Source organism: Sciurus carolinensis, chromosome 10 (assembly GCF_902686445.1).
Source record: "Sciurus carolinensis chromosome 10, mSciCar1.2, whole genome shotgun sequence".
NCBI lineage: Eukaryota > Metazoa > Chordata > Mammalia > Rodentia > Sciuridae > Sciurus > Sciurus carolinensis.
In genome coordinates this window covers 47,498,346-47,518,815 of record NC_062222.1, presented here as the reverse complement: position 1 = coordinate 47,518,815, position 20,470 = coordinate 47,498,346, and the positions used below count along the sequence as shown (strand labels likewise).

The window sequence follows — 20,470 nt, the reverse complement described above, 5'->3', positions numbered from 1 at the left end:
TCTCCAGGCAGATACCAGGATTGCCTCATGTACAACAGCCAACCAGAGTTACTTCCTAAAACTTGTTTACGAGTGCAGCTATGTCTGGCAAGCTGCCAGGCGCCATCTTAGAGATCAGGCCACGGTGCAGCTCTGGGGCCCTCAGAGCCCGCGCCTGACAATTTGAATTTCAGATAAGCAATAAATGATTTTTTAATGAAGTCCATGCCAAAAGGGCCATAGTTATATTCAAAATTCTGGGTTGTTTATCTAATATTCACATTTAGATTTGGGCATCCTGCATTTATCTGACAACTCTACTTTCTACCCCAACTCTGTCCCGCCACTGGACTATGAACTGCTTAAACATGGATTTTGCTCACTACTCTTTCTTGGTGCCTAGAAACCGTACTTAATACTATTGCTGAGTACACAGATGCTGGAAGAATGAACGAACACAGGAGACATGAATGAGTTCAGTACACACGAGGCTGGTTGAGACACCAAGATGGCCAGGCTGCCCTACTAGGAAATCAGAAAATAACTATCATGGCAAGAGATGGCTATTGGTCTCAGCTCTAGCAAAGTACTCTTTGGTGGGCAGAGAGGGGACCCAAGAAAGGTGGGAGAGATGATAACCAACAGCTGTTCCTCTGCAAGTCATGCCCAGGTTAGTCTGTGATGTGAGGACTGAAAAACAGAAGGTAAGAATGACAGTGGGGTCACAGAGGGAGCAGGGAGGGGCGTGTGTGAAGGACAGGACAGTACCAGGGATGAGAACTTTGGTAGCTGCCAAGAAAGACCCCAAGCCCTGCAGACTGTTAGGGGAAGAGTGGTCACCTTAGAGTACTGAAGACTCCAACACCTATGCAACTCAGTGAGACCCTATCTGAAAATAAAAAGCAAAGAGGGCTAGGATGTAGCTCAGTGGTAGAGTTAAGTCCCCAGCAACCCCCACCCCAACCCACTGCCAAAAAAAAAAAAAAAAAAAAGACTCTGACAATTTGGTCTAACACTTACATAAACTTGGTTTTTATCCCTCATTTCATCTCTTTCTTCCCTCAGGTGAAGGTTGGTGAAGCAGTAGCTGGGGCTTTTATTATGTCATCTAAAGTCCCCAAGCATCACCATTTACCTCATGAACTCACTCTAACATCTGCTTTCCCCTAAGTCAAAGCATTTAGAATACAGTGAAATAGTTTAGTTGAAGAGAACCAGGCCAATAACTTTTTGGGGGGTTGGGAGAGGTACCAGGGATTAAACTCAGGGGCACTTGACCACTGAGCCACATCCCCAGCCCTATTTTGTATTTTATTTAGAGACAGAGTCTCACTGAGTTGCTTAGCACCTCAATTTTGCTGAGGATGGTTTTGAACATGTGATCCTCCAGCCTCAGCCTCCTGAGCCACTGGGATTACAGGCGTGCACCACACACCTGGTCAGGCCATTTTTGTTAGAAAAACACATTCAGAGAGGGCAAGGAACTCTCCCAGGGACAAAAGCTGCAAAGAGGCAGGTGTGAGATTAGAACCCAGGTTGTATCATTCCCTGTCTTGTGTTTCTTCTACTTGAGCTGCTTCTGTCTAAAACACACTCATTCAATTTTATCATGTTTCTTTTCTGTTTAATTTCAGTATCAAATAGCAAAATAGCTCTAGGAAGCACCCCACAATTTTTACTTCCCATGGTACAGGGCAAATGGTTTGCACTTCCATGGGGCTCAATTTGTTTTCTGTAAAGTATGCAGGACTTGATTCAATGTTTGTTTTCCCTTAGCCCTAATGGAGAAAGATATATAATAATAATTAATATTATCTGTTATTGTTGGACTAAAGATGTTACCTGGTATTTCCCTTATTCTTCAGAAATCTGAATAAATTTGGCATTGGAGCCAATTTCACAGGCCCTGGATGCCCACAATCTGTTCTTCAGGCCCCACTGCTCAATTTCTTGTCTCTGCATGAACTGTGTCCACTCTGGTTTGCCCCAGATCAACTCAGTTGGGTCAGTCATTTCTTTTTGGGGGGCAGGGAGGGTAGTTGAAGTCAGGGGTACTCAACCACTGAGCCACATCCCCAGCCCTATTTTTTTGCATTTTATTTAAAGACAGGGTCTCACTGAGTCGCTTAGTGCCTCACCATTGCTGAGGCTGGCTTTGAACTCTCCATCCTCCTGTCTCAGTCTCCAGAGCCGCTGGGATTATAAGCATGTGCCACCACACCAGGCTGGTCAGTCAATTCTTTACTCATTGCCTCAAAGAGCTCACTCTGCCCAAGCCTCTTGTGAGTTCAAGACTATGAGGTGTTCTTGGGAAGCCATCACATCGCAGAGCACACAGTCATTTCACTGGCTTGTCCTCTCTCCCGCTACCTCCCTCCCAGTCCATCCTGGCAGTTCAACTTCTATGAGGAGCAGTCCTACAGTTTTTAGCTCCAACTTGCACACCCAACGCCTGAATCTCTTTCTTCTTCCTTTCCTGGAGGTGAAGGAGGCTTTGTAACATTGTGAAAGGAAAAACAGAAAATCTTTAGCCTGGACAGTTTAGAGTTGGATATGCATCAGAGAACAGCCATCCCTGTAGGGGAGTTTGGTCTTGTTTATCTAATCAGCAAACTCCCTTTCCCAAATTAGAATCTCTGTCCACGTTGGTAATATGATATTAATGAGTACAAAAGTAGACAGGTACATGAGCCAGAAACTTAATACAAACATGCTATTTCAGATAATTTGTTGAAATGGGTCTTAAATTGATTAGAGTGACAACTAAATTCAAATGAGTAACCAAATCTTCATTATGCTCTTTAAAAAACTACCAATGTAGAATTACAAATGTCTAAAAATGTAAAATCAAAAAATATCATAGTTGTATCAATAATATTACAACAATATGAACTATTTAACAAAGAAATCTGGCTTACACTTAATTTTAACTTTCTATATTGCTAATGTAGATAGACAAGTATACAATACAATTTGAAGAATGGAACTGAAATGCAGGGAGATAGCTAAGAAATTGGTGGGAGGCCTCGGAAATAGACAAATTGAGTTAATTTGGGTAAAATTTACATAAATGAGAGGAACTGTTTTGAGTACACTTGTGACATTTGATGGTCAGGTAGTGGTGCACATGGATCCCACTGATGAACTCCCTATCGTCCTACCCCATTCCCACTATGTATAGTTTGAATGATGCGTATTTTTTCTTTTGCAAAGAGAATGTGCTTAATTAATAATGGAAGTTTTAAATGGCTTTGTTCACCTGGAAAAATTCTAAAGGTCAGTGGAGAGCAGAATGAGATAATACTTCACTAATACTTGCACACCAGGAGGGTTGTGTCATGGAGGTATTAAGGTCTCCAATGCAGAAAGGAAAGTTCTCATCTTCTAATAGAGAATTACATTTATTACATTTGCAATTACATTTACTTCTATTATTTTTTCTGGTTAAACTCTGAGGTAAATATTATAATCTCTATTTGACAAACGAGGAAACTAAGGTTCAGAGAAGGCACTTAGTCCAAGGTTATACAAATTTGGAGTAGGGATACTAATCAGCATTGAGCATGCATGCATGCTGGGATTTTTACATTCACAATAATTTAGTAATCCAGACCTTCATCATGCTTTTTAAAAATCTACCAATATTTAAGAATTACACATGTCTAAAAATGTAAAATAACATGTTATATCAATAATGTAACATAATAGTTAATATAAAATAAGAAAACATGATAGTTGTACCAATCAATGTGAATTTAAAAATCCACATTCTTAACTACTATTATGTAGCAGAAGTAGAATGGCTGATTTTGAAGGCTATTCTACCATTAACACCTGGGTGATCCTTGACATAAAATATTTGCTTTTTTGTATCTCTATTTTCTCATTAACAAAATGGAGATAATCACAGTATTTGCTCCATAGGATTGCTGTGAGCTACTGAGTTAGTATGCACAGAACCCTTGAAATAGTGCCTGGCAGCTAAGAAGTATTGAATGAATTTTAGTAATTATTTATTTTTGGGTACCAGGGATTGAATCCAGGGGTGCTTAAACACAGTCATATCCCCATTTTTATTTTTTATTTTCAGACAAGGTCTTCCTAAGTTGCTGAGGCTGGCGTTGAACTTGTGATCCCCCTGCCTTAGGCTCCCCAATTCCCTGGGATTACAGGTGTGTGCCACCATGCTTGGCTAGTAATTATTTTATTCAACGTCTGTTTTCTGCATTGGGCAAAGAAAACAGAAGAGAATTCTGAAACAAATTTTATTCCTTACAAATTTGTTGGGGGCTATACCATGCGGACTACACCAAGATGGCGCCTGGCAGCCAGCCAGAAGTTGTTTTGGTCACATCAGCAGTGAGGAGGTTAATTAACATAAGCACACTCAGGTGATTTGTCATTGGCCGTATTCAATTAAGTCCATGCACACAATGCATGCACATGTGTTCTCCAGTGCTCCTGATCGTGTCTGCTCGTTTTGACCTTTACCATGATTGGGCAGCTAGCTCCTCGCCTAATCTTCACATAATTGGCATCAGCCCTACCCTTCACCTCCTGGAGAGGACATAAGCCGGCTCTCCTCCAGCGCCAGGTTCCAAGTTCGAGGTTCCGGTTCCTGGGTTTCCTGAATCTACAATAAACCGTTCAGAATTCAAGAGCCTTGCTATTCGTTTGTCTCCCGTGCCAGATTGACTCCGCTGGACAGCGTCACAAATTAACCTCACCAATGCTGTGTTTTGTTTGTTTTGTTCTGGGTACTGGGGATTGAACCCAGGGTAGTTTTACCATGGAGCTACATGTCTAGTCCTTTATATGTTTTTATTTTGAGACAAGGTCTCGCTAATTTGCCAAGGCTGGTCTCAAATTTGTGAACCTCCTGCCTCGGCCTCCCGAGTTGCTGGGATTATAGGTGAGCATCACTGTGCTCAGCAACAATGCTGTTTTACAGTTACATAATAGTTGGCCCCTTAGCAATGTGACACGGGGTCAAATAAATGAAACCTGGCAGATGTTAATCTGTTATAATTATCACAATAAACTATCTCAATACAGTTTTATTTTTAATAAAAATTCCAAAATCTTAATCAATATTAGAGATTAGATCTAAAGATACAAAAACTGGTTTTGTGGCTTATATTATTTAACATTTTAGTGGTGCAAAATTTGGAGAAAAGGTTTTCCAGGATGAATTTTAAAACCCGGCAGTGATCAGTATGATAGTGTTTTAGAACAGAATTCTAAGACCAAGGTTATCTATAATTTAATTTCAGAGTACTACAACATAGTACCAGTTTTTCTTTCCCTTGCTAAGACTTGACAGACTTTAAATCTCAAAGTCAGCTGGAAATTCCATGACAGTGGACACAGCTTTAACTTCAGTACTCAGTTGGTGCCTGGCACTCTGTAAAGGTTGAATAAATCATTGTTGAATCAATTTCTGAAGAAATCAATTTGTGAACCAATGGATACACATAAGGGAAATCTAGGGGGAAAAAGCTTTCCAAATTATGTATGCAATTTACTCAGATCCAATGAGTATTTCTGTACTCTTTTCTATAAAAATGTAGTATCTTTTAAATTAAAATGGCAAATAAATTGACTTCATGATGTGATTCATTCAAATACTTCCTTTTGGTGGCTTCTTTGTCCTGCAATGCCTGTGAGGAACTTCACTTCTTATATTCCTTTCCCCAACCCCAATTCTTCTGATCTTTATTCCCTCTCAATATTTTCATTTACTAGAATGATAACTAGTATTTAGTTTCATTGGAATATGCAGAAGTGAACTGAGGGGGAAATGGTTTGAAGGAAAATATTACCATAATTGATTTATTTCAAGCCAGCATTAAAAAGCTTCTTTCAATTAACTTTTTATTCCCTTCTAAAGGAACTTAAAATTTATTACTTAAAGAACAGAACTATCTTTTGTTCCATTGAAACAAGTGAAATGGAGTGCAAAATCACTTGGAGAGTAGAGCAAGTCTGAGAACACCCAGCTCATACTCAGGGATGAAGTGATTTGATTTTATGAAATGCTCTGTAAAAGGAAAAATGATGGTGTTAAGAAAAAAGGATGTGTCCTGTTACTTTAGGTACTAGCAGAAGAGCAGTCCTGTATTCTCAGAACCCTAATCTACATAATTGCTGATTTTAGAAGGCAGGAAATTTAATAAACATAATCCAATTCCCACCTATAACCCACAGAAGAACTGAATTATTGTAAGATTCTTTCCCTGAACCATTAACTCATCTGGAATCAGAAATCAGTCAGTTCTTTTACTCTAAATATCTTCTCTTAATGTATAACATCAGAAAGTCAGAAATATATGGGGTAATAGATCTCTGTGTAAATTGTGCTACAGGAAAATTTTAGGTTAACTAGCCAGATGGCAAACAGACCTACAACACATTGAAATCCTCCAGGAATTTAATTCAGGCTCTTAAGATGATGGAGTCAAGGTAGCAAAGAAAAAAAAAAAAAAAAACTATTATGTTTAGTGGTTACGGCAAATGAATCAGGAATAAAAAATATGGGGTTCACCGTACAGCTCACAGTGGAGCTTGACCTTTAGAAGTCTGAGAGGCTCAATTTATCGACTCTCTAAATATTCTTACAATAAAAATGCCATTAGATGTATCCCGTGAAGATTAATGTCAGGGAAGAGCGGGGAGACTCATGTGTAAGAGATGAAAGGAATTCCAAATACCACAACTATAAACTAATTAAAATTTAATGTTACTTAAAAATCACATAGCTAGCTGGGATAAATTCACTGGTGAGACACTTATATCAATTTTTAATTTATATATATTTTGAAGTTTTAAAAATAACAATAAATTCTGAAACAGGATCATATGAGACTTATCATTTTGCTTTGGAAAGAATCCCTTATGACCTCAAAAAATTCTAGTCTGCATAAGCAAAATATATATTTTTTTAATCCGGAAGATCTTTGACATTATTTTCATTTTTTTTTCTCTCTTTAAAAGGAGAAGAGGGTGTGAAATCAGAGGAGCATAAGCTGGACTTGGTACACATTGTTTATCTGTCGCTAGCGCTCACTTTGCATGGCATGTGCACAGTGCTGAAATAAACTGTCATAATGACGACATAAGAAGAAAATGAGGAAAGAATAGAAAACTTCAAGGTTGTAAATAACCCAATTAAAGAACTGATATATAAATATACCCAAAAAATTGTAGAAAATTCTGTAAATTCTGCCAAAGGAATCTTCAGTTTAAAAATGGTTCTATCATAAAGTCATTTTATTTATTTATTTTTTATTTTTAGTTTTACAGAGTGCATTTTGATTCACTTGTACACAAATGGGGTACAACTTTCCATTTCTACGGTTGTACATGATGTAGATTCACACCATTCGTGTAATCATACATGTACATAGGGTAATGATGTCTGTCTCATTCCTCCATCTTTCATATCCCCACTCCCCACCCCCTCTCATTTCCCTTTATATAATCTAAAGTTCCTCCATTCTTCTCTTACCTCCCACCCCCATTATGTATCATCATCCACTTATCAGGGAAAGCATTCAGCCTTTGGTTTTGGGGGATTGGCTTATTTCACTTAGCATGATATTCTCCAATTCTATCCATTACCTGTAAATGCCATAAAATCATTTGAAATAGTCCACCACTTATCCAGTGTTATCTGAAGGGTTTAAAGTATTCTGATATAAATCTTGCCATGTGTGCATTTGTGTGTATGTGTGCTTGTGTAAGGGGGATGAATTGTGAAAACAAACAAAATGATACCTTTAACCGTGAGAATTACAAAAATAATAAAAAGGGCTTGGGATGTAGCTTTACCACTGGGCTACTTTTCTAGTCCTTTTTATTTTTTATTTTGAGACATGGTCTAAGTTCCTTAGAACTTAAGTTGCTAAGGCTAGCCTGGAATTTGTGATCTTCCTGCCTCAGCCTCCTAAGTCTTTAGGATTACAGGCAGGTGCCACCATACCCAGCTTAAACTTCCCTCCCATCCCTGTACTGGGGATTGATCCCAAGGCCTTCTGCATGCTTAGGAAAATTCTATACCACTGAACTACACCCTCAGCCAAAAATTATTTTTGTGTCCAATACAACTAGCCATAGAACAAGCAGCAACCATCTCCCCCCGCCCCCCGCACCCCACCCCCTCATGACCATTGTACTCGGGACTAAACCCAAGGACACTCTACCACTGAGCTACATCCCCACTCACTTTCTAAAATTTTATTTTGAGACAGGGTCTTATTAAGTTGCTCACACTGTCCTGGAATTTGTGATCTTCCTTATGATCCTCAAGAGTTGCTGAGACTCTTAGAGCATGATGATTCTACTATTGAAGCTTTTCAAAATGTATTGAGCACCTCTTATATCCGGTTCACTTTACACACCTTGTCAAGTTAACACAAGGTCTCTACATTTTATACTGGAGTATAAAACAGGTTCTATAACTTGCCCAGGCAAGGACTTGAAGCACCCTCTCTTTGTGGGGAGACCACATTCTTCCCTCTGAACCTCACAGTCTCCTGCTTTTCACACGTGTGGGTTGTGATGCTAGAAGGAACTTGATTAGAGTTTAGTGATGGGTTACTGCTTATGTCTTTTTTTCCCCAGCACAATCTAAAGAATTAGAAGACCATTACAAAATATCAATATTCAGATTAGTAAACAAGGTGACTAAAGAGGAAAATAAATGTAAAAAAAAATTACCATCAAATTAGTGGTCAAGGTTAATGACCAATTTTGTCAATATGATTGATAAATAAATATCTTGTAGAAAACAAAAGAGAAAACACTTTTTATTTCCTGGTTGTTATTTGCCTTATTTCTAATGGCTTAAAAAATGATCTCCTCTTTTAACCATTATGTGGAAATGATTTTCTGGACATCAAAGTACTTCTTCAGAAAAAGTGTATCTATAATGGGGAATAAATGTTTTCTCAAGACAGTTTAAGGACACTGAGTGCTTTTTAAAAATTATTATGCCATTATAAGCTCTCTTTTAGAAAAGCATTTCTAGAAGTTCAAGATGTAGCCCATGAGTCCCAGCTATAGAATTATCACAGTACTGCCAATCTTGTCTTTACTGTCTAAATGATGGGCCATCTCAGTGAAGGAGACTCATGTTTGGGGCCTTATTTTCCTAAAGACAACATACCAGCTATTCCAATGTTCAGAAATAACTAGGATTACCAGAAGTTCCATATTCAAAGTTTTAAGTAAGTCTAGGTTGATGGAGCATTAAAAATAAACTCAAACTATATTTTGCTGATACCTTCATAAAAGTGTGAAATCATTTGGTTTCTCTAGGTTATAGAGAAAACACATTGAAAATGCCACAAAGATGTATAACAAAACATAAAACTGCAAATATTAACTGTCTAGTTCCTTGAAATATAATTTAAACTTGGTGACTAGGACAAGAAAATGTCACATTCCTTTCTCTTGCTAAGGAAATTGCATATTTCCTTGCAAAAATAAAGAATATGCAGTCTTCAAAAGAGTATATGTGACAGCTTTAAAGTTGTTTTGTTTCAGGTTAAAGGTTTCTATAAATTTTCATGATTGTTGGAAAAAGAAAAGAAACAAAGAAGACAAAGCAAAAACATTAACCTTAGGCACACAAGTTTTGGGTTTCACCAATGTTTTCACATTTTGAGTTATGTAATTTTCAAATCTACCCTAAAATGAACATACTTACAAATTCTGCTTATGTTTCCCTCCATGATCTGCAATGCTCTAAACAGAAAGTTAATCTTCTGTCCTTACCAGGATTTGTGAAGCAAAGGGACATGCATTTTACGAAGTGGAAAATGGAGCTCCGGCATGGATAGTTAGCTGTGGATGAGTGTTGCAGTGCTTGGTTTATGGCCTAAGGGTGCCATAACCCTTGGTCAGGAACATTAATTTCACTTGGGAAGTGAGTAATTCCAAAAGAGAGTTTCTTTTGAAACATAGATTAATCAAATTTCCAGGATTTCACTAAAATGAAATGAAGGGAAATTTTATTAGTAATAGCAAACACTAATGTAAGGGCTTCACGTCTGTTCCTCACATTGACCTTACTGGGCAGGAACTGCTACTGTCTTACCATAACAGAGGAGAAACTGAGGCCAGAGACTTTAAGGACTTGATCAAATTCACCTAGCCTCCAAGTGGCAGACTCATGCTTTTAGCCACTTTACAGGTTCTGATAGAGAAGACAAGATGGAGAGAAGATGGAAAGGCTTGTGGGGAGTCTTATTCTCTCTGCAAAGGTTGGGCTCCTTAAAATTTCAGAGCACATGGATTTAAAATATTCTGGGAAGAAAAGTAGATGAGTCACAGGATTTCTAAAGGCCAGGCTCAGATCTCTGAGGGAGGCAGGAAAGTCCCTAGCTCAGCATCCGGAGTCCTGGTGGACTGCCTGGCCATGGGCTTTGTCAGCTCTCACCATGGCTTTCCTGGTCTCTGTAGAGGTTCCAGATTGCAGAGCCAGTCAGGACTGCTGGGGAGCACAGAGTATCAGACTTATCCATGGGATGATGCTGGATGATTTGTCCCACCAGTAAATGTGGGGAAGGAATAAATATGCTGAGGCACGGAAATATGTGTATGTGGAGTTGTGGGTTTCTGTTTTTATTTTTTCCCCTCGTTATTAACAGTACAGCAAAAGTGTTAATATGAGTATGGCAAGTGTATTTAACCCTAATTTTGTTCAACAGTGGAAAAAGCTTCCTCTTTTTTTTTTTTTTTTTTTCTTTTTCGGTACTGGGAATCGAACTCAAGGCCTTGCGCTTGTGAGGCAAGCACTCTACCAGCTGAGATATCTCCCCAGCCCAAAAGCTTCCTTTTGAATTCAGAAGATATTTATAAGTTCCCTCTGTAAGAATAAGTTTCGTTAACCCAGAAACAATACCTAGTTTAACCATGACTAGAATAAACGAGGGTACATTTTGTTCTTCAGGATGAAGGTTAAATTTGGCATTTCCCTACAACATTTATATTTATAAGAAAGATACAGCTGTATCATACATATATAACTGATCAAAATGACATCCAAATACTTACCTTGGAAATTTTTCAGTTTCTGACTAGTGCATTTTAAAAAAATTCACAGATTTGATCATTTGTACCATACTTTTCCTGTACTTCAGAAGTATATGTAATACTTTTATAAGCATATAAACTTATTATTAACATCACTCACTAGGATAATTTTGTGACTTGAATGCTCTCCAAATTAGAAATGAAATTCAATATTCGAAAGAACTCACCTTTTGTCCATTCATCCCTGGGATTCCAGGTGCTCCAATGGAACCCTAAGGAGATACATGATTAAATTAAGTATCTCAATTCTAAATTTATATTGTGTTAGTTATGGCAATCATAACTTTACTTAGTAAAACATCACAGAACTTATGTACAAAAAATTAAAAGATTGTTTCTCAGATCTTATCCACTGTCTTCAAATATATAATAACATAGGCAGATTCTTCAAGCTTTCTCAGAAACTAGAGTTAAAATTTAACCTTGTTTCCGAATATCCACTTAACCCTAATATGATTTTCAAGAATTTCATATCATGAATTGAGACTCAATATTTATCAGAAAGTTATATGACTCTAAATTCTGTTGTTAAGAAAGAAATAGCCTTTGTTCCATCTGGAAAAAGCCTTGCAGTAGCAGTAACTCTTGAATTTCATGAATGTAAATAACATAAAAAGGTATTAAAATAACAACTGCTTATTCTACAACTAAATAAGGGACACATGTTGTAATCAGGATTTTTATATTGGAGTATTTTCCCCCTAGACTCTCAGGTAGTGTGTTTAAGTCACCCAAATTTGAATGTCTTCGGAGTAGACTAAAAAAGTGTCACGAGTGTGAAAAAAAATAACTTCCACACAAAACATTTTAAGGTGAGAGCACACACAAGGACACACACACATACTGGGGTGAGTGTGGGTGGATGGGTGTAGATGGGGTGCACTGAGAGTAGGAAAGCTAATTTTACTTGAGAAAATCTAAGTCATTTAAGTGGACACAGAAGCATGAGCAAACAGTGATGTCATTTCCCTTCCTTACACCTCCCTTTTAAGCTCTGGAGAAACCATTTTAAAATACAATGTGCTTATTCTTTGTCTAGAACTAGAAAACAGATTTACTTCTTAGTAGATGTATATTAAATTTCTTTAATAATAATGGGAAGTTTTTTTTCCTAATAGTAACAATCAACCAAAACCTGTTCTAAAACACAGTCTACCAAATAAAAGTCATTATATGCAAAACAAATTAAGATGGTAAATTTCTTCCTTCATTCAGTGATTATATGGGGTGGGTCATTAAAGGACTTCCCGAAGGCTGAAGCAGTAATTTTATCCTGGTCGAATGTGGATTAGGGTAGCTTTACAATTTCACACCATGCTTAATAGAGACATTATTGAGAGGGACACAGTGTTCCTATGCACAAGTTGTCTCACAACTCATTGGCTTTTACTTGGTTTGTAGGATTATGTTTCAACAGATGCCACATGCCCAGTGCTTGGGGGATAAAAAGCCTCTATCTTTGATGGATTCCAAAGATAAAGAATAATCACTTTTCCACCTGTTATAATAAAATTGTTTTCTTTAGTTTTCTGCAGGTTAACTATCCCCTCTTTCCCCTGCAGGGGAGGGAGGTTAGTGGGGAATGGGGACTTCCTTCTATTTTGTTTGCAAAGAGCCTTCTTCCTGCTACTGACATATTTACCACTGTGGTAGGTGTAATTTTAGAAATCCTAGATTCTCCCAAGAGAACTTAATGGTCAATTTGAATGACTGTGGATAACAATGAAATGACAATTAGGAAGTCACTTTTCAGGTTACCTTGGCAAAGGAGGACACTTAATGGACCCCTACAATGCAGTGAACCCAGCAACAAACACATCCTTCACCCTGGGCAGTTCTGTGGCCCTTTGGCTATTTCATACTTGAGCAAAGCCATGCATTCGATTTGCAATGTCATATGATCTTTTGCATTTGAAGTTTTGTCACATTGTTTTGCCAGTATTTGAATTAAAAATTCAATGCATACATGTTCAGCAGAAGCTTAAAAAGAGTCTGCTCTGGATTTTCAGAATTTTCTACAATGGAGTTGATTAGAAATCTAATGCTACTTTGTAAAAATATATTTTTAGAAAGCAGAATGAACAAACCAGACTGTTTCCGCATGGCTTACAGTAGCTAATTCCATTCACCTCTCTTGCTGGCCATCAGGCAATAGGAGTATAACCACTTTCACAGCATTGTTGTATACTCTACCTTTTGTCCTGGAGGCCCCAGAGGACCCTGAAAAAGAAATACAATTCAATTAACATAACACTGTGGCCATTCAAGCTTACATGACTAATTAACTCTGTCCTATTCTGTAAGGTCCTCATTTCTATACTGAAACACATTGATGCTCAAGGAAAATTTTCAGTTGAAAGTACAGAATGGGTGTTTTTATTTCTCATTTTATTCTTTTTTGAAGAACACTCAGCACATGCAATAGGGTCCTGATTGTTCTTCTAGAAATAAAAAGAACATTCGTTGTTCCAGTGTCTCTGTTTCTTCAAACACTTGCAGATCTATCATATCAATCTCATTTAGAGGGCAGGAGGTATTTGTACTAGAAGTAGTTAAAATGCAATGCAGTTCCCCAACAAATGGACATTATATGAATTCTGCATCTGCGAAATTTCAGTAAGCAGATTTGCAAAGGAAATAATTAAATAGCTTACAAAGAAACATGCTTTGTTCTCTTCTTCCTCAGAGGAAATGTGGTCAATTGACCTGTAGGAAAACTTGTTTACAAACTAGGGGAGGCCAAGGTCAACTGTGGCACCCAGTCTGTACCTGAAAAGGGAACAAAAGATGCTGCCAGCTGTTGCTTAGACTATTATGGGGGTGGGAGGATACAGTGTTTAGTGAGATGAATGAGAATATTTACACAGAAAATGTAAATGTGACAGTTTTGAGATTTAACAGTTTTTAAACCACAAAGTCAGTGTTGGGATTCTGTTGGCTTTATTTAGAGCAGGGCATGGCTTTGGGAGAGTGGAAAAGAACACAAAGAGATCTAGCTACATTTTTGACTTTTTATGTCTATTTTAAAATAAAAAATATTAAGTACTTCTAGTTCTTTCAAAAATATATTTAATTTTTGTGTGGTTTGGTGAAGTTATAAACATTATCATTTCATGTAAAAGCTCTTTTGCTCAATACACTTGAATGGCTAGCTTATTTTCAATTACATTTCAGTTAATCAGCATCTTATATTCATACTCAGTAACATTAGGAAAAACACTAAGGTGGTCATTAGAGGAAGAACTGGTCAAGCATCGTTTTTTTAAATTAAAAATACACAATGTTCAGGAACATTGGGTGAATCTGTTTCTCATAGATCTTCTGAAATCCTACAAGAATGATAATTTCCTCCTATAATCAGCTTTAGGTTATTGAAAGTACACTGCAATACCATCTTTACCTATTCATATTTGATATCCTCAACCAACTAAAGTTTTAATGAGCTTGCTATCTACATATCTGTGGTCACTCTCTCCGCCCATCTTACTTCTTTTATTTAAAATTCTCTGTTTTAGATTTACAGAGAAAATAGAGACTTCAGGTGTAAATTCCCTTGACATCATGTCTCTCATCAACCCCAGTCTGTGTGGACCCTTCTCCGGTATCAGAGAAAGAAGATTCCCTCCCCCTATGCAAAGCCAATTCATGTGGTAGGCTCTGGAATCCATCCTTGGCCTCTGTCCTCAGGGATCTTTTTCAATCAATTATCCCTGCATCCGTATCAGAGCCTCCCCTTCTCCACCAGTTCCTTCCCCTTAGCACATAAACATGTTTAATCATTTCCTCACTTGGGTAAATTGTTTGGGAAGTAAATGTTAATGCTGAGTAAAAGGCAGAGTTTGGAAGCTGTGGTGATAGGAGATCTGAGAATGAAGACAAGACATGGGTCTTATCATTGTCTAGGATTCCATTTTCTCAAGTGTCTCTAGAGCATTTCACTTCTCAAAATGTTGATGTTAGAAAGGAAATCATATAACAAGGAGCACATTAATGCAATGTTTAGACTGAGAATGTGTATGTTCAATTCACAAAGGTTTCTTTCCCATTGTAAACCTAACTTTGCCACTTGAAAAAATATTATTCCCTAAAACTGGATATTTCATTACATGGATATATAACCCTGGAATGGACTATTTAAAATGAAAATAAGAGCAAATTTTACATCAAATATTTTAACTAGAGGCTAACATATCTGGTATTTTCTATTTTGGTTTCTGGTGAATGATCACATCAAATCAGAGATTTATTTATAAAAACTGATCATAGCTCTTAAATTCATAAAATTACATTAGTTGTAGATATATTTTTTGGATTAAGAAATACTTTTAATGGTGGTAAATAAAGCTCAAGAAGGTATATGGATAATTGTAAAGAAAACATACTCATTCCCTTCACTTTTAGGAAACTAGTGTTATTTTTGGTAAACTAGAAAAAATAAAAGCAATTTTTAATATTTAACATAAATTTTGAATTGTGAATATATGTCTTATAGTCACAATTCTGCTGCCAAGAATACATTCTGTTACCAAAACTGTGTATATACTTCTTTGAGCTCAATAGCAGAAAAAATGCTATTAAACCAAGGAGAATGTCATCCATTTCCAGAAGCAAACTGGGTGTCGGATGTAAGGCAAAGATACACACACACACACACACACACACACGTACATACCCCAGTTATTTTAACGAGCAAGATTTTACTTATGTACCTGTGTTTTAAGTATCCTTGGATGAATTCTACTACAATGTATCTGTGATGTTGTGATAATTAAATTTAAGCTTATAAGTTAAAGTTTCCCTGCTCAAAAACTGATTTTAAAATTAGAGTATGTTGCCACCAGTTGGGCAAGATGTCTACATTTGATTTGTCTTGTGGCTTCTGGTACAAATACATAGCTTGTAAAGCAATGGACAAATACTATAGAGTCATTCATTAATTGATCTTATCTTTCTTGAACTTATACTTTTAGCCTGGTACAATAACTGGATGAAGAATGTCATCAATTCATTGTTTACTAATGAAACTAATGCTTCTTATTATTCTAGTGGCTTAAAATTTCTAAAATAAGTCCATTATTTTCTCCATAATTCAATAAGTTTGGGATCAAGTAGTTTTCCAAAACAGAGCTATAATCTTTTTGGTCCACTTTTATTAATCAATGAAGTTCTCCATTCTTAGACATTTTCTTGACAGGCAAATTTATAATTTACATGTACTTTGCATATAACCAATTAAGATGGAAATACTCAAAGTTTTAATTTTTCAAGATAGTTTCTATGATTCAAGATTATAAATTGTGCACACATGGAACTCAACATATTAAGCTATATTTCTTTAACTCTAAGAAATTTCCACTATAATTTGAATCTTAAAACATACTCATCTCAATATAGTTTCTGGTTGATGTAAAATGTATGAACTTTGCATTGAAAAATTATGTATAGTGGACATAACTCTATTCAAAAGATAAAAATCAAATGAGTCACTGAAAAATTCTAAGTGTGAATTACCAATGTCATGTAGACTTTTATACCAGTTTTCACAAGCCAGAAAAGACCACAGAGAAACAGGTGAAAGTTCAGACAGAAACTTGTGAACTAGTAAGGAATTATACAGTGCACTTGATTTTCCTTGTTGTTTCCCCTGTCCCTGCTAGATTCCAGTTCTGAATATTATGTACAATTTTCAGCATATGGTGAGCAAGTAAGTTAAGGAAATATGATAGTCCCCATGTTGGTGATCATCTTTCCAAAAACCAGTTAACTCAGGCCTGAGAGCAATTCTTTACTCCTGCTCTGAGCCCCTCAGATACATAAGAATATCTCTCTGGTCCAGTCCTCTTCTCCAGCTGCATTGCTATGCCCTTGTTCTAGCCCTCATCTCTCTTGCACCTAGCTAATGTGACAGCCATCTCATGGTCACTCTGTTTTTAGTGTCCTTCAGTCTTTCTACACACTGCTGATTATGCTTTCTAGAATGCTAATGGGTTCATACTTCTGCTTCAACATCCTCTGATGGCCTCTCAGAGTCCAAGCTTTGGTAATAATTGTAGTTCATCCCATAAGCCATGCTTCCAACACCTCTGACTGCCTGTTGCAATAAGGGGCTTCTTTCTGATCCTTTCTTCTGCATCCATTCCATAAATCAGAGCTTGGTGTCCTTGCCTGTGGGATTAGGTTCCCTTCTTTTGCTCTCAAACAAATGTTAGGTCCTTTTCATAGAGCTTGCCAACATTATTGTAATTGTTAGGTTACTTCTCTCTTTACTTTAAGCATCATTTATCATGCATAGGAAATGACATATATTAATTGCTCAGTGAATCCTATTGTGTTCATTCAGTTACTCATTTACTTAATAGTTTGTGAGTACCTACTGACTGCCAGGCAATGCTTTAGGCACTGGGAAGCCAGTAGACAACTAAATAAGACAAAACTCATGCCTTTGTGGACTTGATATTCTACTGAAGGGAGAAGGACAAATAAAAAATGAAAACAAATAATATGAAGTTGAATCAGGTGGTTAAGTGCTAAAGCAAAGACAGGGAAGGGAATGGGGAGTAAATATGGAAGTATTTTAAATGAAAGGTTGGTGAAGGCTGCAGTGACAAAGTGACTCCTGAACAGAGCTCTGAGAGAGATTGGGCAGACCACATGGATATAGAAGGGGGAAAGATGCTCCAGGCAAGGGAACAGCGAACACAAGGGCCAAAAGTTGGGCACATGAGAAATGTGTTCGAAGAATACCCAGGAGGTTACAGGTGAATTCCCTATGGAGAGGGAAGGGAAATTGTATTTGCAGGGCCTTGTAGGGGCTTATGAGCACAATGGGATTTACTTGGAGTATGATAAAAATTATAGGAATAAAGGAACACATAAGGTCCATCAAGATTTTTTCTTATAAAGACAAAAGTGTCTCAAGATATGAATGGCAAACCTTCTTACCCTTCTGTTTACCTGAATCATTCTAGTGCTACTGGTTTACTACAATAGCCTCCAGATTACTTCTAAGTGCAAGAGTGGGTGGAAGAACTTAATTCGTGGCTTCTATAGCCAAACAGTAAAGCAAAGATCATTCTCATTGCATGGTGTCATAAACACTCAGAGTGTTATGTATGTCAGTCTATGGTCTCTAATGAGCCTCAGAGAGTCGTTAGGCAAACGGTAGATGGAATTATCAATCCAAGTTAATCTTCAAAGCAGGTAGTTAAGAAAAGGATGATTCTACAACCACTGTGCATTGGCTGTACTTTTCAGTTCATATGTATTTTTTAAAAAACTTTTTGCTTGATAGATCATGGAATGGAAAAAAAGTTAATGAATTTTTCTGACACTAGTGATGTTAGCATAGATTTGATTGAGGTATTAATTACTTAAACAGGATGCAAAGTTTTTAAATGATGTGCTTTAGGATGCCTCTTGGGAGATGTTTTAAGGCAAGTTCTGGTTGCCTGCTATTAGGAAATGATGTAGGGGGCGGACACAGTTCCTGTTCTGTCCCTGATGGCTAACAGTAAAATTTGAAGCTCTGAAAGCTGCTGGTCATTGCTGGATACAAGAATATACAACCAGCTTCTGTAATAAAAAACACAGGGAACATAAAAGAGGTGGTCCATCAGTGAAGGGGACGATACAAAAGCCCACACTATTAAGCCATTTAAAATTAATCCCTTTTTGAGTTAAGAATTTTTCCATGATTTAATAAAAGTAAGGCAAAATGAAGAAAATGTTTTTTAAAGTCTGGTTCCATTGGGAAGAATGATAACATGTATAATCTAACTTACGGAGTCATAAAGCATAAGTACCAGACTTTCTCAAGGGTTTGTTACAACAGATTTTAATTACAACTTTTTGAAGATATTAATGTAGTCAAAGGCATCACAAGATCACAAAATATATAAACTTGGTTTATAAAGAGTTAAGAGGAAATTTGAAACAAATAATGGAAACTTGTCTGACTTAAGAAGCAACTATTTAAGATGTACTTACATAAAATTCCATGTTCTACTTGGATGTTTGATGTGGGAAGGTTAAGAAACATAAACTCTAGCCACTATTACATGTCTGTCTGGAGTGGAATTCGAGAGATGTTTTACAAGATTGGATTTCATAGCTTAAGTGTATGGAGATGCCAAACCAGAAACTATTGGGAATGTTTAGAACATAAGAGACTGTGCCGAAATGTTTTCATTGTGAAGGCCAATGATTTAATTGATCTGACTGTGGAGGAACACAGCATAAACAAGAGTGTAAGCAGTGCCAAGATGGGAGAGCTACACTTCTTGGATTAATTCCTCATGAGCCACATCTCCAGTTATACTTATCATTTATATTTTCCCAAGTAGCCCATACCCTCCTTCTGTTAGGCTTCATTTGAAGTTCTTCCTCATTCTTCCAGGGTCCATGGTCATAGCTCACATACCTTGTGAGCCTTCTTCAGTTCACCCAAGGCTTGTTTTTTAATCTTCTGTTTCTCTGGCACATTTCAACTGGTTAGTATTCTTAAATATTTTAAATATCCACGTACTAAGTAGAAACTAACTCAGCTAGAAGATTTTACATCTTCGGCATGCAGGTTAGTACTCAACAAAAATTTTGTTGACTAAACTAAAACAATGCATGCATGAATGTAAAAATTATAAAATCCTGTCTCAGATGTCCACTATTATTTTACCAAACTGTCATTCCTCTCCCTGGTATGACACTGGAAAGAGCTCCCAGTTTGAGGCAGTTGTTTCTGTTTAAGCATCTGGGACTTCTGTTTCAATAAGGTGGCTCCATGATTTCTAATATTTAAAATAAAATTTCCCTAAAACCTGGAGCCCATTATTAAGATGGCATGGTATTACATTCATTAATGAACATTTAGTGAAAAAAGTTTTAATGGACTAATTGTTTTTGAAAAGCAGCCAATCTTTTCTGACTCCATATCTATGTGCTCATTCTTCTGGGGAAAAATACTAAACTGGGATGATTCATTTATTGGTATTTCTCAATATCATAAGGCTATGACCTTTTTAAGGGAGGTCTCTTAAAGCTCAGGAAATTAAAGAGGTAATACATTTTTCTCACTGCTTGACAAAACCAGAATGCAAGACTAAATATTGAGCATTAAATACCACTAGCAGATGAAAGACAGATCTAGGTATTTGAGAATCTATGTTCTGATCAGGTTCCAAAACAGAGACTCTATATCACCTTTCACCAGATATCCACAGCTGAAATTAGCTCACTCCATCCCTTCTAAATATTTAATAAATTGTTTCTTAGTGCTGAACCCCAAATGGAAATGACCCAAAAAGAAAGAAAAATTAACAGGCTCCTCTGCCCTCCACGATTACACACACTTCCCTTGCGTATCATAAAAGAAAGATTTATGGTTCATAAAGGCCTATCA

The 20,470-nt window shown here is 37.0% G+C and overlaps 1 protein-coding gene across 2 annotated transcripts in view; it reads right to left on the bottom strand.

The window, feature by feature from the left end:
- Positions 1 to 20,470, bottom strand: part of Col25a1 (collagen type XXV alpha 1 chain) — a 434,308-nt gene that overhangs the window by 79,302 nt on the left and 334,536 nt on the right. For both annotated transcript variants that reach the window (XM_047566623.1, XM_047566624.1), the window contains exons 10-11: positions 13,270 to 13,296; positions 11,244 to 11,288 (exon numbers count right to left, since the gene is read on the bottom strand). In XM_047566623.1, coding sequence (XP_047422579.1) covers positions 11,244 to 11,288; positions 13,270 to 13,296 — 72 coding nt within the window. The remainder of the gene's footprint in view (positions 1 to 11,243; positions 11,289 to 13,269; positions 13,297 to 20,470) is intronic.